We start from the raw sequence: 14,671 nt of genomic DNA on the forward strand, positions 1-14,671 counted from the left end.
GCTGCAACCACGGGCTGAAGCAGAGGAACGATTGTGAAAATGGTGAAGGATTGTGCAGAACTTTGTTCGGTTGGTTGCAGAACATAAAGTTACTATGGGTCTGAACCAACTCAATGGCACTTACCAGCATCAATGTGACAGCATCTTTAGGTAACTACGACAGATCATTTCTCCCTTACAACTGATCGCGAATTGCTCAGTGGTCCTATATATAATCCATGTAAAGACTCTGTTGGTCCATCAGACTTAGTGCCTGAATCTTCAGCTGGAATTACATGGACTTTCTTAACATTGATCTTTCTCTCTCTCTTCGAGGTTTGCGATCAGGCCGGTTTGTTTTTTAAGCTTTTAGTTGTGAACTGGGTGAAGGTTTACAGAGAGAGCTCGATGTTCAACACACCACATATTCTGATTCACGGCAGTCCCCTAAGTGTGCCATCTCGGGACCCGCTTCCTTCCTGTGCCCTCGCCTTCCACTCTTCCCCCTCTCTGAGCCCTCTGAACTTTGTCCTTGGGTAAGTGCCGCACCTTTGGATCATAAACCGTTGGTCATTCTAATACCTAAAGGGTAAGGGCCATAGGCTCGGACGCCCAGCCAGCCTCCCTCTGACCGGGATGCCTGGCCTCACTTATGACCCCAAGTCTGTTTTCTTTGTTTGTCCCCCCTTGCTCCCCCGGGACAGAAAGTCTCCTGGGCCATCATCGAGGCTGTGGGCGTGCTGTGTATTCTTGTTACGTTCGCTGTGTATCTGTGCGCCTTCCACGGTGGGGGATCCTCTCCCAGCACTGTAGCAGGCACTTTCCTGGTGTGAGCTTAGGGTTTTGATGGGCTAAGTTTCCAAATACAATGGCCAAGACTTCTTCTGAGTTGGTCTCCATCTGGAAGCTTACTTGAAACTGTCCTCCCTCAGTGACCTTGCTGGTATTTAAAACACCAGTGTCAAGACTTCCCATATCACAGCTTCATCTCAGTCCCCACCAGAGGACAAACGGACAGGTGGTGGATCTGTACAAGTGGCTCTTAATGATTAGCGTAGTGGTGGCCATTTCTGTCTGACCCTGTTGTGGGGATTAGATGCCTCAATTGAGAAAGGACTCTTATCACCTCTCAACTGGGGTGCAGATGCCGGTGTTTATGCTCCTCTTGTCACCAGGCTCCTGGGCAGTGTTGCCCTTGACTCCACAGGTGGGATGCAGCCTATGCAAGGGACTGTAATGTGCGACAGCACAGCCGTTTCCTATTTGCAGTGCATTCTGCTTACATAGGTCTTTGAGAGAATGCTTGGTTTGTGGGCTTCCCATGTCCCTGCCTCCTTCCCCAGGATTCTTTTAACTGTGCAGTTTTGTGTCTGCTTATTCTCTGCTCATTCAGCCGCTCACTGATTTGATCATTATTTCTGTACTAGTGTATTGAACCAACTTTTAGAAAGTCTACTCAGATCCCACCCTACTCCAGCACGACCTAAGGTTAATGTAAGCGTTCAGGAGAAAGCCAAACCCACTGCCTCGGAGTTGATTGTGATTCATTCATAGTGACCCTACAGGCAGGGTAGAACTGCCCCGGTAGGTTTCTTGGACTATGAGTCATTGGGGATGAAGAATGCTTCGTGTACTGGTTTTAAAGGGCTGGTTCTAGGTTAGCAGCCCAATGCATAACCCACTCTGCCACCAGGGGTCCTTAACAGGTTCGATATCAAAGATCCCATTTCCAAACAAGGTCATATCCACCCATACTTTCACATGTCTTTGGGGGAGGACACAGTTCAGGCCATACACCACCCCCCCCACCCCGGAAAGAGAAACACTCATATGTTTATGTGGGATAAACCAAGTCGCTCTCCAATGCACTCCCAGAGCTCACCATGCAAAGCTAATTTGCAATGGTTTGCTTTAGAAAGAGGAAATAATATCTCTTTGTCATGTTAATTTCTCCTGGCTTGACTTCTTGGAGTGGCTTAGAATTGGACTTCGCATTTTCTGAGCATGAAGGTGCCCTCTTTTTACTATTCCCATCATAAGGCTGACTCCCAGGTCCCTAGGGCTGAGAAGACCGCTCAGCCCTGGGGCGCAGAGTAGGCACCGAATGAGCCTGTGGAAGTCTGCTGAGAAAGCAGTTGCTCCTCCCAGGGCCCAGTGAGAGACCCTCCACTTACTCTCTGCAGCTCCTCCTGGCCGTAGGCTACTGCCAAGCTCCGAGATAGCTGGTCAAGGGAGAGGGCGGGTTTTGGAATTGGTAGACCTGGGTTTAAAAGAACGCAACCTGGCTGCTTTCAAGCTGTGTGCCCTTTGCGGAAGTTGGCTTAGTTCTCTGAGGCTTGCTTTCCTCATGTCTAACACGTCCTTAGTTGCCCTGACTCAGCTAGGGCTCTTGGTCATCCCATATGCCCCATGCACAGTAGGACAAAGCATCACCCAGGCCTTTGCAATCATCGAGGCTGTGGGCGTGCTGTGTGTTCTTGTTACATTCGCTGTGTATCTGAACGCCTTCCACGGTGGTGGATCCTCTCCCAACACTGTAGCAGGCTCTTTCCTGGCATGAGCAGGGGGTTTTGATTGGCTAAGTTTCCAAATACAATGGCCAAGACTTCTGAGTTGGTCTCCATCTGGAAGCTTACTTGAAACTGTCTTCCCTCGGTGACCTTGCTGGTATTTAAAACACTAGTATCAAGACTTCCCGTATCACAGCTTCATCTCAGTCCCCACCAGAGGACAAACGGACAGGTGGTGGATCTGTACAAGTGGCTCTTAATGATTAGCGTAGCGGTGGCCATTTCGGTCTGACCCTGTTGTGGGGATTAGATGTCTCAATTGAGAAAGGACTCTATCACCTCTCAACTGGGGTACAGATGCCAGTGTTTATGCTCCTCCTGTCACCAGGCCCCTGGGCAGTGCTCCCCACGACTCCACAGATCTGGAGGCTGAGGACCCAGAGAAGGGGTAGCCACCTTCTGTGCTTAGGAATAAAGATGAGTCCCCAGCTCGGATTTACCCCAAGGGTAAATCTCTGCCGAGATGTGGAAGGCAAAGTACTGGGTTGCCTGGCATCGAGGAACTCTGTTCCCAGGGAGGGAAGGAAAGTGTGTGGGAAGAGGCCTCACTGCAAGCAAAGCATTGATGTTTATTTACTCTTGCTGATGATTTCACAGAGTTGCCGTTCTAATGGTAGAAATGCTCTTAGAATCATGCAGACAGGATTGCTCACACTGATGACTATGACGATGCCCTTCTTTGGGAAATGTGTCCCCAGAATGAGCTGGCAGGGGTGGGCGGGTAGCTTTTTTGTCTCCCACAGACTCGTGGGGAAGGCCCACAGTGGTCAGGGGGTGGTTGAGGGAGGCTGCCGTTCTTCGGGGAGGGGTCTGAAGGCGGAAAGCAGAGTGAGGTGCCCCTGGAGGGTAGGAAGGAGACCACCGGAGGCCTAGGGTGGAGGAGCTGAAGTTGGCTCTCTGCTGAGTAGCCTCGGAGCTTGACCACAGGGCTAGAACAGGCAAGGCAGCCCCATCTGCCTGGCTGCTCTGTCCAGGTTCAGGCTCAGGCTGCCGGCATTGGCAGTGACTGAGTGGTTGGCACTATATGTGTCAGGCCTGGGAGAAGGGGACGCGGGTGTCCTGGCTTCTGAGCAAGTGTTGGTAGAAGTCGAGGGTGGGTGGGCAGTCAAGTGCATGTGGGTGGAGGGTCTTATGCTCGGGATCGAGAAGCTGGTGAGTCTGAGACTGGAGACAACTGGGTAGGGTCCCTGTCAGTGATTCTAGAGTCTTCTATCTACCGGGGTCCCAGGAGCTCTGAAAGAGACTTTGGGAAGTGCAACTGGTTAACTGCATGACTACTAGCCCATAGGTTGGTGGTTTGAATCTACTCAGAGGTGCCTCACAGAAAAGGCCTGCCAATCTACTTGTGAAAGGACACGACCATTGAGAACCCCCTGGAGCACACAGTGCCACCCTGGCACACAGGAGGTCTTCCCAGTCGGAATCTCCGGGGCCCTTGTTTTATGTTTGACCCTGTTTGATGCCGGTCACTGTCCAAGCACAGGGTGGCGGCATAGGGGGGTCTCAGGACGTGGACTCCTCAGGGAAGGAACCGTGGGCTGAGGGCACCCTGGGCTGGGAGCACAATGTGGGGGTAGAGACAGAAGTCTAAAAGTTGCCTCAATGGGGTGTGTGTGTGTGTGTGTGTGTGCGCATGCGCTCACTCACACACCACGTGTGTGTGCACAAGAGGATTCTCAGGCCACCCGGGACAGAGCTGTGAGTAGAATCTGGCTGAGCTGCCAGATGGCCTCTTCAAGTGGGGGGCAGTGAGAGATGATGAACATGCCCGGCTTTATCAAGTCCTTACTTTAAAAAAAATGTAACTATTATAAGCTCATTTGATGTATTAACTCATCTGTTTTCACACCAACCCTCCCATAGGGCCCAGACACAGGTGTACGTATGCATGAGCACACAGCAGGAGAAACCCACACTAATACACCTGGGCACACAGAGACGTACAGCTGCATAGATGCAGATGTCAGTACACGCAGAGTTACATAAGTAAATGTAGGTGCAGGCACGCGCGCGCGCACACACGCACGTGGAGACTTTCCGGGTCAGTACACACAGAGTTACATAAGTAAATGTAGGTGCAGGCGCACACACACACACACACACACACACACACACACACACACACATACACGTGGAGACTTTCCTGGCCCTCTGGAGTCTTAGGGCAGGAATGGACTTGGGGAGAGGCATGAAGGTGACAACAGTGATCATTTGGCTGCCTGCCCAGGCTTTGCAGGCTTGAGCCCATGTCATTTTATAGATAAAGAAAAAGAGACCCAGAAAGGTGAAGTGACTTATCCACGCTGATACAGCCAGTAAGGGGTTGACCCGAGACTCAAGAAACATATCGGGCGCCTGAAGCTACTTAGCCTTAACCACTCACCCACACGGCTGCGAGTCCTGCTGAAGAGGAGCTTGCTGGGCGGCATACGTTGTGTTCGCTTGGGCTTGATTCTAGCCCGTCTTGAATGGCTGTGGGGCTGGGCAGCAGGGGGTGAACCAGATCGGCCATGCCTAATGAATGATCTGGGCATAGACATTGGAAACTGAGCTGGGGAGCAATGACCATGTGGCTGGCACCCTGTTGTCCCCGACACAGCCCCTCCCTTCTCTTCCCAGGGCCTGTACCCACAGAGAGCCATGAGGATGCCCTACCAGCAAACCCTGCACCCCCAACTGGGCTGCTACTCCCGACAGGTGAGTCGGTGACCTGCTCACCCCAGTGTTAGCACCATGAAGGCCTTTCCCAGCCCTGGACTCATCTAATCCCCGCCACAGGGTCCAGCAGAAACTGCTGCTGCTCTGTCAATCATCTTGGTCCAGTCGATTACTAGCCATACTTGCTGCTTGACCTTTAACACAGGAGTGTGAACACACACCTTCACGCATGGTCACGAGAGAATAACAGTCCACACAGACAGAGTCTGGCCTGCGTGCCAAGAGTTCCTGTAAGGCTTTGTCTGTATTGCCTAGCGTAGCCCTCTCAGTGCCCCCAGATCATCAGTCCCTGATACGGCTGTTAGGTTCTGTCACGTTGGCCCCGACTTCCAGAACTAAGCACGACCCAGGCCTGTGTCAATCTCACCATGGTTACGTTTGAGCCCTCTTGTTGCAGCTGCTGTGTCAGTCCTTCCCCGTGCCAGTCGTCCTCGTTTGCACTGACCCTCTGCTTTACCAAGCATGACGCCCTTTCCCAAAGACTAGTCTCTCCCGATTACATGTCGCCCAAATCAGAACCCAAATCAACTCTAACTGTCGTCCTGCATTTGCCTTGGTTACCTCCGATGGCCCTCCTCTCACCGATGAGAGGTGGGCAAGTGTCACCTGGCCCGTTGCACACCGGCAGGATCCAGGTATGACCTCAGGCGGCAGGGGCCTTGCTCCCCCTCGCCAGGCTGCACTCTCCTTCGTACTCAGGGCCCGGTGGTAAAATTCTCACCTTCCAGAGGGAGACCTGGGTTCCATTCCCAGCCAAGGTACCTGCTGCTCAGCCACCACCCAGCTGCCAGTGTGGCTATGCCGTTAACCAGGGTCCAGTAGCGCTTCCAGATGAAAAAGGACTAGGAGGACAGGCCTGGTTACCGACTTCTGAAAGGCAGCGAGTGAAAGCCCTCTGGATTCATCATGAGGCTGAGGCCAGGCCAAGCAGCGCTCAGTTCCATCGTGCCACCGTGGGGCTGTCAGGAGCCAGAGGCTGATGGGGCTGCAGCTCACAGCCACAGATACAGAAAAAGACAGCAGGAAAAAGAGCTGCAGAACCAGCAAGACAACCCCCTGGGCAAACAGATGCAAGGAAACATACCGCTGCACGCACATGATCTAGGTGCACACATGTACAGCAAGTGACCATTCAGAAACACTGGCTTTCTTGGGCAGCGATAAGGGAGCTTGGAATGCGGGGTAGAGGCCACGAAAGACCTACCTTCTACCTCCGTGGGCTGGCCGGCACTTGGATGGACACACATACCCTCACCTCCCCGAAAACCCTGCCTCATCCCTCTCCTCAGAGAGCCTCACCCTGCCTCCGCACCTTGACCTGAAAGGTTAGGATGATAAAATGACCATGTTGGCCCCAAGAGCAGGGAAGCGGCCCAGAAGGGTCAGTTGCCTTGTCCCCTGGGCCAGGACTGCCTTGCAGTGGCCTGAGATGCAGTAACCACGAGAAATCGCCTGGCTCAAGGAAGCTCGACCGGCGCCATGAGCAGTGATGCAGTGATGTGTCTGTCTGGCCCCAAAGAGAATGCGCTCGGACAGTAACTGTGCATGCGTGCACGCACAGTATAAGAATATAAACAGCTATATAAGGACACGGTAAAACAAAACAAACCAGCTTAGAAGCAATCACTGATAATGGTGCCTTAGGTATCCTTCCTGTGAAATCTATTTATAGAACCAGTTTTGTACAAACGGTGGCATTCTGGGCACGCTGTTCTGTGCTTTGCTTTTGTCAGTGACAAGTATATCTTGGAGATGGTTCCAGAACAGTCGACAAAGCTCTGGTTTATGCATTTTTTCAGTTACACGGAGTTAGGGCTGCACCTTGGAATAAAGCTTCTATAAACTTTGGGCCCCACATCCTGTCTCACATGTCCGTTTCCTCCCAAGTCCGCACCCTGCCCTCCAGTGCAAAGTCCCGGAGTAATTTCTGTGAGCACAGTCTGCCTGCCATGTTGGCCCACAGGGGTCTGTCCTGGGAGGACCTTCCTGGGTCTCCTTGTGAGTCCTTGGTGGGTTCAAATCTTAGCTCATTATCTTGGCGGTGGGATGACATTCTCAGCAGACCCTGTATCTCCATTAGGTGGAAGGCAGAGAGAACTCCGGGGCACACAGCCCAGAGGTGCTGCTCCCAGAGTCTGGGTTCACACCATATATATTCCAGCCATCACTTGGATGCTCAAAAAACTCAATAAGCGAGTCACTTGACCTCCCAGAACCTCGGTTGCCTCATATGCAGCAGGGGGTACCAGTGGTCCTGCATCCCAGGGTCGTGTGGGGTCTAAAGGAAAGAGTCCATTGAAAAGGCCTGACCCAGCCCAGGCGTCCCATAAACGCGAGCCTCGGTTATTTTTCACGAGACAAGAGGGTACCAGAGAGTTGCCAAGCAGCTTGACCCTCAGACTCTTGCTATTCAAGTGGGAATCCCCAAGCTTCTCCACACCTTCACTTCACGTTCACTTCTTCACTCAGCCCAGGAGGAGGATGCAACTCCTTCTGAGGAAGGGATGTCTGGTGCTTGGAGCTACCAGTGGTGGACTCCACTGCTCGTGGTGGAATGAGATCCCCATCAATTTAGGTGTTAAGCAAACTCTGAGTGATCTGTTCCTCCTCCTTCATTTCCTCCCTCCCTCCTTTTCCTCTGTTCCTATCTTGCATGCTTTCATCATTTGCATGCATTTATTGAACTGCTACTACGTGCCAGCGACCACTCAGGGACTGGGAAAGATCAGAAAATAAGACAGATGAGGTCACTACCTTAGGGGAGGGTGGTCGGAGCTACAATTCTTGGTGGGCATTTGAGCCAAGTCATCTCAGAAACCCCACAGAGATCTTGTACTCCTCTAGGATTGGAACTGAATTCCACTGCTGGAACCACCTTGTGTAATGCAGAAGCACCTAGAGTCACCTTGTGTAATGCAGAAGCCACTAGCTGTGTGTGGCTATTTAAATTTATATTAGAGCCCCATCCATTAAAATCTAATAAAACTAACAAACTCAGTTCCTCAGGCGCACTTGCCACATTTTGTGTGTCCTAGGCCCACGTGTGGCTAATGGCTGTTGCATTGAGCAGCACAGGTACAGTTGGTGTCCTACCAGGGATTCTCATTAGATAGCACCGTCTTGGACTTGGGGGTCTAGTGAGATCATGAGGCAGAAGCCTGTGCTCCTCACTTCCTGGAGATGAACAAGGAGAGCTGGGGGGCGGTGATGATGACAAGGGAAAACTAACAATATGTGTTTGCTATTTGTTTGAGGTGAGTTTCTCATGTCAACTCGTTCAATTCCCACACAACGTTGATAGTGTTTGCCCATTTTTTGGATGAGGAAACTGAGACGCACAACATTTAAGTAAACCGTTGGACTCAAATGCAGAGGTTGACTCCAGCGTTGTTCCCATGCAATCATGCTGTCTTCTCCGTACCCCACCGTGGCCGAGCACAGGGGCTGAGGGGTTGAGGTGGGGCTGAGGTCAGGCTGGGAACGGCTATGTTAAGAAGCAGGGAGCTCTACTGGAGCTAGCTCTCCCCACCCCTCTGACTTCCAGGTGGCACCGTACAACCCCCAGCACTTTGGACAGCAGATTTTCCGATCATCCTACACCCCCTTGCTGAGCTACATCCCCTTTATCCAGCCCAACTATCCATATCCTCAGAGGACTCCACCGAAGCTGTCCACCACCCCCCGAGACCCTTCTCCCATGGCAGGAGATGGACGACAGTACCTCTTTCCCCAGGCCTATGGGTAAGTCCTCAGCCGACTCTAGCAGCCTGGCCCGTACCCAGAAAGCTGCTGGACAGGGGACCGGAGTGTGGTGGGCTTCATGGGTGCTTTCTTGGTATGCATGCTTTGTGGCTTGGGGGAGTGGTGGTGCTGGTGGTGGGGGATGTCTTGTGCCTGTGAATCCTGGGAGGGACCTTGTACAGAGGCGAGTAGGATAAAGGGCCTTGGTGGACCCCCTTGGTATGTCCAGTCCAGGGTGGGCTTTCCAATTGGACCGCAGAAATGCAACCATTGTGGCACAGCCACACCGCCAGAGGTAGGGCAGTCGTGGAGCAGGCTGGTTTGCCTTTACCCATTTGCTTGGTGTCCAACAGGGCTTGGCCAGGTAATCTTCTTACCGCTGTCCTCCCATTGAGTGCACCAAGAGTCCCTGGCCAGGGTAATCTCCTGAACACCCCATTGACTTCATGACAGGCCCTGCTGAAGGGCCTTCAACGGCTTATCAGCGTTGCTCATGCTTTCCCACCGAAGATCCCCAAACAGCAGAGAAGAGGGGTTCAGAGTCTCCAGGGGCGTCTGAGACGCAGCCTCAAACCACCAGCAGGAGCACAAGTATACCAACATCTTCAGTAATGACTGTGTAATAGAACCACCAGCAGCCGTTCATCTCCACCCGCCACGTCTCCAACTCTTAACTCCAAGAGGAAGTGCTGTGCCCTCCCCTGCGATTGGAATCTCCCAGGCACACCATGGAGTGTGAACTGACTGGACGGAGGAGAACTGGGGTCTGTATGAGCAAGACGGGTTAGACAACAGAGAAGCACCAGTGCAAACCCACCACCTGCTCTGTAGGAGAAAGTCGAGGCTGCCTGCTCCCGGAAAGAAGCCCTATTCTGGCCTGTAGGGGTCGCTATGAGTTGCAGTCAGTCCGATGGCAGTGGGTGAGTGCTTGTAAGTGTTGCATTGCTAAAGGGCAAGCGTGGTGACTCAAATCCACCAGCCGTTCCTTGGGAGAAAGACAAGGCTGCAACTCCTGTAAGGAGCTACAACGTCAGGAACCCTGTATCAGGTCACATTGAGTCAGAAGCAACCCGAGAAGAGTGGACTTTGCTTTTTTTTTTGGTTTATTCATGAGCATTTATTCATATGGGGTTATTATGAGTCAGAGTTGACGCCTGGGTGTGGGGGCTTGGTTTGGGGTTTATGCATGCTTACCCCCTCCCTGAAGGCGAGAGAGTCAGTGAGACTGCAGAGACAAACTGCCTGCCACCCTGCAATCTTCGCCTGTGAGCGGGTGTCACTCGAGGAAAAGGGAGATGCAGATTAGGAGCAGAGGGCTGGACCCTGGCCTCCGTGGGTGACTGCAGGGAGGCCAAGGCGAGGAAGAAGAAGCGCAGCCTGTGACGTGCAGGAGCGGCTGCGGAGAGTGGAGATGGGTCGCACCCAGGAGGGAGAGCCATGGTCTGCCGGGTGGAGTGGTGGCCTGAGAGGCTGGGCAGACAAGGAAAGTGCAGTCAGTACCAGGGGACATGGATTGCAGGCTCATGTCTCCACAGAGAGCATCCATCAAAGACCCATCAACGGAGCCCCTTTCATACGGCTGACTCTTTGGTAGGCCTTGGAGACACTGGGGTGGAACAGGTCGTCTTTCATTCCTTCAAGGAGCCTACATTCCAGAGGCAAGCGAGACGATGAGGAAATAAACAAAGAACACCAGGCACTCTGGAGGGAAAGGAAGTGGGCTAAGAGAACTAAGAAATGGATTGTAAACCCAGATCAGAGGGAAACAAGTGAGAGACTGAGCCATGGACATGTACAGGCTGAAGGAACAGAAAGTGTGAAAGTCCCCGAGATGGAAGCACGACGCCGCGGCCCAGAGTGTGACGTTGAAATCTGAGAGGGAGCCAAGACTGGACTCAACTGGACCTGGGGTGCCTGGCAAGGAGTTGCCATTTTATTTGGGGTTCCTGGGAAGCTGTTAAGCCTTTAAACTGGGGAGGGCATCTTCAGGTTCTCGACATCCTAAAGGTCACTGCAGCCAACATGTGAAGAAGCAACAACGAGAACACGAGTGGATGTGATGCTGTGGATGGAGCAGGTTGTAGTTGTTGCTGTTGAGTTGCCTCTGCTTCCTGGGCGACCTTCTGTACAACAGGAAGCCACGTCGCACGGCCCTCCGCCAGCTTTATGATCTTTGATATGCTTGTATCCATGGTTACCGCCACTGTATTCTGAATACCGTCCAACCTCCCAGATCAGAAACATTCCGTGTAACTTACAGGGTTTTCTTTAGCCAATGGGTTGGAAGTCTATCACCAGGCCTTTTCCCCTCGTCTGTCTTAGCCCCGAAGGTTTGCTGACACCTGCCACTCCGGGTGGGTGCCCTGCCTGTGCTTGAAATACTAATGCGTAGCTTCCAGCATCAGAGCAGGCCTCAAGCCACCACAGTGTTAGAACCTGACAAACAGGATTTCTCCTTCGAAAAAGACTACCTTGGCCAAAGTGGAAAGGGTGAACTCTAGGGATAAGAGCTGGATTGAGGGGAGCAAGATAGGATGCTTTGCTTTATAGGTGCCCAAGCAAGAGCTAGTGGTTTGTTGAGGACGACACCAGTGACAAGATCCGAGATGATTTTAGGACATGGTGCTGGAGTGAGACTGGGAGCAGGACAAGAAAGGAGTGAGCGTAGTCCCTGGAGCAACTGGGTGGCTGGCGGTACCCCCACATACTAAGATGAGGGTGACTGGAGCCCGGAGCTGTGTCGCACAGGTTCTTAATTTTGTACAGGTGTGAAATGCGTGATAGCTAGAGGGATATCCAATTCTGTTGCTCCAGGGCGAGGCTGGGCTGATGATACACTGTGAGCTCTATTAGCATATAGATGATACGGAAAAGCATGGCGTGGCATGGGTTGAGATTGCCCAGGGAGTGAGTGTAAATAGAGAAGAGGTCCCAGGACTGAGGCCCGGGGTTTGCAACATCTCGAGGTTGAGTGTAGGTTATGGAGATGTCAGCGCAAGAGCTCAGGGGCATCTAGTGAGATGGGAGAACTCAGCAGAGGGGCCAGTCATCCAGGTGATGGCTGAGGGTGAAGGAAGAGGGGTGAAGGAGGTAAGAGTAACAGTGGGGCAGGGAAACCTGGGCACGGTAGGGGGAAGTGTAGGGAGCACTGAGCACAGTGGTGTGTTGGAGGGAGGCCCGGCGATGCAGAATGGCTGCTTCAGAAGGCGAGGATCCACGGCCCTCAATGTAAAGTTAGGCCTGGAAGACAAGGCTAGTCAGCTCTTCGCTGGGTTAGGAGAAAATGAAGTGTAATCAAGAGGCTAAACTGTGTCAAGTGGGAGAGGAAGGAGCAGGCGGCCTCTGTGGTCGCAGGGAAGGAAGAGCAGAGCTCTCTCTTTCCTCTGCCAAGCCGATTGGCAGCTATTTTGCAATACTGGCTAACCATGTGGTTTCTTTTCTGTGCGGTAGCAATGTTGAGAATTCAGAGAAGCATGGACAATTACCACACCGGGAGTGCCAGCGCAGCGTCTCACCTGGGAAATTGGGAGGTCTGGCTGCCATGCTTAGGGGGCAACTCAAATTTCTCCCCACCCCCACCCCATCCCTGTCCAAATAACTTTCCTTGACAATTTCAGTCCACATGGACTCCCCCTCTTCCTGGGCCTCTAAGGGTACACCTGCGCTGACCGTGTCCTTGATGGTGGCGTTGGTCGGAAGCTCTCAATGTGGAGGGCCTAGATATTTGGGGTGTGGCCATGAAATGTGAAGGGCATCCCGAGTAATTTATTAAAACCTGCAGCATGGGTCCTGGCCTTTGTTTTACAAACCAGAGTGGGATGCAGGGACTCCTATGAGAGCATCACTCTCGATCATGTGGATTCCAATGCGATGCTTGAAAGAAAGGCAAAGAGGCAGAGTTAGTTGATGTCCACCTCCTGTCTCTTGTCCACTAACTGAAAGATTGGAGGTCCGGGTCCTCCAAGGGCCCCGAGGAAGAAAGGCCTGGTGATCTGTTTCCACAGAAACCAGTCGTTGAAAGTCCCAGGAAGCTCTGTTCTACTCTGAAACACGTGGTGCGGCCAGGGGTCTAAGTCAGTTTAATGGCAACTCGTTTGCTTTCACCTGGTGCCAAGTCCTGGCCTGGGTCCCTGTGTAACTGCCCTGGGAATGGTCCAGCAGTGTTTTTACCCTCGTGCAACTTATTTTAATGAGAAGGGTGCAAACAAATCCTAGCTTGTCTGTGAAAGTTCATGGCAAGAGATAGATACTATTGACAGCTAAGGCACTGCAAATTTATGTAGAGGTTTGAATCCGTTGATGTTGGTTTGTCCCCACTCCACCCCTCTCCCCGCCCGTCCCCCACCTCCTCCTCTTCCTCCAGCACCGCCTCTTTTTTTTCCCGTTCATGGGAGGATGCTGTGAATGTGAATATCTTCGGTAATAGGCATCTGCCTAGCTGAAAAGTGATCGAGAATCCCTGGATTAGACTAAATCTAGGCATTTTCTCAGCTGCAATTTGTACCGAGCTGTGTTCCCATCATTCCAAGTACCCCAGCAGATGGTTGAAGAAATTGCAGTGGGAACTCGGAAGGGAAAGCCACCAAGCCCATCTGAAGAGGTCAGGGAAGGCTTCCCAGAAGAGCTGGCCTTTGAACTCTCTGTGGAGTGTGATTAGGAGGGTGTCAGGGAGAAAAAGCAGAATGGTGTGCACTTCCTTCTGCTCTTAGGAGCTGAGGCTCCATCTTTTTTGGCACCCCTTCCCTGAAGGTCTAGCAGAGACCCAGGTGTCTCAGTGAGGCCTTGCTTCTTGGACTAGCACTGACATGAAGTGTCCGAGTTAGCTCAGTGCTGATAAGGACAGAGGGGGTCCTAGGCTTCTCTAGAGTCCAAGGCCAATGCTGGTGCCTGACCCTAGTTCTCCTGTGTTGTGGAATCTCCATGGAATACACCTGGAACTCTATAGCAGATCCAGAGTGCAGACACTGAGTAAAGGTGCTCAGATCCAGGGGAACCCCCTTCTCTGTAGTCCTGATCATGGAAAGAGTGTAGCCCCCCAAAGCATGATCCACACAGATCCCCGAATGTTTCCCTACTGAAGTAAGTGGCCAAAGAAGCTCTTTATTATCTCCTGGTTCTATTGCTTTAATATTTTATCTTCCCAGAGCCAATGCTCTTTTATTATGCCGAAGCACTCTGCCTCCAAACCTGTCATGATCGTCATATTCTTTGACAATCTCAGAAATTCATATATAGTTTTATCTAATATCACTGACGGCATCAGGGGTTTCAGGAGAGCAAACCTACTCTCTCTCTTTCAGGTTCAGCTCGACGTCTGGTGGCCCACTAATGAACAGTCCCTATTTTTCCTCCTGTGGGAATGGCATAAAATTTTAGATTTCCTCTTCTCCCTCCTTAGCCCTAACTGAAGGGCTAGGGGCTCTGGAATTCTGGATTCTGCAACAGCTTGGTATGAAGTTTGGAAAGTCAAGGTTCCAAGCAGGTCACCGACAGAAAACAGCAAGACCAGACTCATCTATTGACCAACACACACACACACACACACACACACACACACACACACACACACACACACACCCTTCATCTGCATGCTCATTTGCTCCACCACATCCACGCCTGTATTTAGCTAACACGAGTGATTTTTGTTTCTGTTGTTGTTGGTA

The 14,671-nt window shown here is 52.0% G+C and overlaps 1 protein-coding gene across 1 annotated transcript in view; it reads left to right on the forward strand.

The window, feature by feature from the left end:
• Positions 1-14,384, forward strand: part of C1H1orf94 (chromosome 1 C1orf94 homolog) — a 51,082-nt gene extending 36,698 nt beyond the window's left edge. Inside the window, exons 5-7 of the mRNA XM_075539052.1 lie at positions 5,169-5,246; positions 8,812-9,008; positions 14,309-14,384. Coding sequence (XP_075395167.1) covers positions 5,169-5,246; positions 8,812-9,008; positions 14,309-14,384 — 351 coding nt within the window. The remainder of the gene's footprint in view (positions 1-5,168; positions 5,247-8,811; positions 9,009-14,308) is intronic.
• The last annotated feature ends 287 nt before the right edge of the window (positions 14,385-14,671 follow it).

This window comes from Tenrec ecaudatus, chromosome 1 (assembly GCF_050624435.1).
Source record: "Tenrec ecaudatus isolate mTenEca1 chromosome 1, mTenEca1.hap1, whole genome shotgun sequence".
Classification (NCBI taxonomy): domain Eukaryota; kingdom Metazoa; phylum Chordata; class Mammalia; order Afrosoricida; family Tenrecidae; genus Tenrec; species Tenrec ecaudatus.